Source organism: Haemaphysalis longicornis, unplaced genomic scaffold, assembly GCF_048455015.1.
Source record: "Haemaphysalis longicornis isolate Haplotype H1 unplaced genomic scaffold, Haemaphysalis longicornis Haplotype H1 scaffold_6, whole genome shotgun sequence".
In the NCBI taxonomy this organism is placed as follows: domain Eukaryota; kingdom Metazoa; phylum Arthropoda; class Arachnida; order Ixodida; family Ixodidae; genus Haemaphysalis; species Haemaphysalis longicornis.
The window spans coordinates 102,601,430-102,604,338 of record NW_027526407.1 but is presented as its reverse complement, the minus strand read 5'-3'; the positions used below and the strand labels follow the sequence as shown (position 1 = coordinate 102,604,338).

Below are 2,909 nucleotides of genomic sequence, written 5' to 3'. Positions count from 1 at the left end.
CACGGCACAAATTAAATATATGTGTTATATATAGAAGAAGAACATAAGAAAATGTTTTATAGGTTGAACTTGCATCCCGTCAATATCAAGTGCGGTACTATTTTTCAAATTCAAAACTAGTAATTTCACTTCATTCTCACTTGTCGGATCTATAAAAATGGTACTGTCGATAAATGGGACATTTTAAAGATTATTACTCACATTGCGTGTTTCTGCGACATTCACAAAGAATTTATTAAAAGTGTCGGCCAAGGGCTTTCCCGATAACCTCGCCGTTAAGATTTATGCTATGTACTGAACCCGAGGACACATTGCGATTTAAGAGAGAATTTAGCATTTTCCACATTATATCTGAACACCCAGAAACTGAGCTAAACATATTGTTATAATAATCTTGCTTAGCCTTTTTCAGGTCTTTGTTTAGGCGATTCCTTTTAATCTTGAATTCTTTAAACAGTTTAGTATCTGTCATTTTAAGATAGCAGCTAAATATTATATTTTTTTCTTGGATTCTTTTCCCAAGTTCAGCGTTAATCCAGAGTTTACGAACCTTTCTGTTCTGCTTTGCATTGCCCAAAGGAAACGAAGCAGCATAAATTGGCTTTAGAATGTTCATAAATTCTTCGTACGCCTTGTTTGGCTCTTTTATTTTAAGCACATTCCCCCAAGGAGCCCTTAAAATATTCTCCGAAAACGTTTTCAGAGTTTGCTCGTTTATACGCTGGGTGAAAAACGTGTTCGGTTTGTTTTTATCACATAAATGTTTCCGACAACAAGTGTATATTGGCAAATGATCACTCAAATCTACAATAATAACACCAGCCTTGAGGTTTCCTGTCGGTATATTTGTTAAGAACAAATCAATCAAGGACGAAGACATTTGTGTGACTCTCGTAGGAACAGTAATCACATTAAAAAAGCGATGAGACTTCCACAAAATATCAAGTTTTTGTACTACAGCTTTCTGTTTGAGCATATTTATGTTCATGTCACCGCCACACGCAACGTCAAAGCGATTTGTATTAGCGAACGGAAAAAAGTGTCCAGGTAATCCAAAAAGGATGCCGTTTCGCCGTTTGGTGGTCTATAACAAACGGCAAGAACCACATTTTGTAGTTTAACTGATAGAAACTGAAAGTCATTGCAAGACATCGTGAAATTTTGAATTAGGTCACAGTCATAGATCTTTTTCACTAGAATACATACACCACTGCCACGACCGGAATTTCAATTAAGGTAGAATGTATTGTACGAAGGCAGGCGAAACACACTGGCTTCATCAGTCGATTATGTTTCAGTTAACATTATGACGCCAAATACGTGATTCAGCTGTTCAAAAAAAAGTCTAAGATCGGACTGTTTATTATTTACTGATTGTAAATTCAAGTGAAAACACTTAAACGAGTTGGAATACAAATTTACTAAACTTCGCGAAAACGCTTGCGGAAGCACTTAAGAATCGTTTCCTATGCTTCACATGTAGAGCCCATCATTTCCTCTTCGTTTAACTTAGCTTGTTCAGATCAGCAGCATTCGCGATGCGTATGGCTTTCTCCCCATCAGCTTTGCGCACTAGAACTTTCCCATTTGAGTGCCATGCATACTTGAAATTCGCTTCTTTAGCCCAGTTATTTACCTCAAACAACAGCGCACGTGTTCTTTTCGTCAGGTTTTCCGTCAAGAAGAAGTCGGTATCTAGGCTGCTCAGTTTCTTTCTGTTTTTCCACCAAAAGTCTCGGTCCGCTTGCTTCGCAAAACGACAGATCACGACCTGCGTCTTATCTTTTTTGGGCGGAAGCCGATGAATGGCGACCACATCATTTTCTGCGAGTAGCGGAAGCTGGTGTTTAGCTGCCATTGCATTATACTCTTCTAGCAAGTTTTCGTCTTCCGTTTCCTCTATTCCATGGAATTCTAGGTTGAGTCTATGGCTCCTCCACTCAAGATTATCTTCTTCTGCCTGTAGTTCAGCTACTTCTCGGTCCCGCATCTCTACCTTTTCCAATCTACGCTTAAGGTCTTTGACGTCGTGGTCATTCTGCTCCGTTGTTTTAAGTATTTCATCGTATTGCTCACTCAAGTATTGTATCATGTCGTCAATGCTCTCAACCGTTTCTCTGAGCGGTACCAGTTTGTCCAGCTTGTCGTTATTAGCTTGCATCCAAATTCGGACATCCTGCATGTCCGCCTCACTACTCAGTTCTTTTGATTCAGCTGGAGCTGCTCGCAACCTCGACCGCCTACAGGTAGGGCTGCGCCATGCATCGCAGTATGCCTGCCCTTTGGACTTGATAGTTGCTTCAGGAATTCCAGCACATTTGCCGGCGTGGAATACCTGACAGCAGTCGCTACATTCAATCCATACGATGTCCCCAGTGAACGACATATCGCACACTGGACATTTTCCATCCCGGGGCATAGTTGCACACAGCGGGAAATGAGAAAAGCAGTGTACAAAGCAGCACCACCAGCAGCAGCAGTAGTTGCGGCATAAACAAATTTACAACGTGCATAGAAACAGCACCAACCTGCGAAACAGAAGGAGACCGCGTTCGTTTTACGCCGTTCTTTGCGCCGCAACCGCTGCTACCAAGTGGTCTCTGTGATGGCTTGGTCCTCCCTTTAAGAAGCCCAGCGGCTGTACGGCGCAGGTGCAGTAGAATTCATCGCAGGACAGTTGGGCGCAGGCGCAGCGGGGCCTAATTGGTACCTCTTCGTTCCGACGACGATGGGCACATTGACGACGAAAAATGCGCACGGTGGCTGGCGAACGCCAACAGCCTCCGAAACAGAAGGAGACCGCGTTCGTTTTACGCCGTTCTTTGCGCCGCAACCGCTGCTGCCAAGTGGTCTCTGTGATGGCTTGGTCCTCCCTTTAAGAAGCCCAGCGGCTGTACGGCGCAGGTGCA

The 2,909-nt window shown here is 43.1% G+C and overlaps 1 protein-coding gene across 1 annotated transcript; it reads right to left on the bottom strand.

Annotated features, from left to right (window-relative positions):
• Window positions 1-1,504: 1,504 nt before the first annotated feature.
• LOC144141826 (uncharacterized) lies at window positions 1,505-2,419 on the bottom strand. Its single transcript, XM_077673313.1, has one exon. The coding sequence runs from the start codon at window positions 2,417-2,419 to the stop codon at window positions 1,505-1,507; it is 915 nt and encodes a 304-aa protein (XP_077529439.1).
• Window positions 2,420-2,909: the final 490 nt, after the last annotated feature.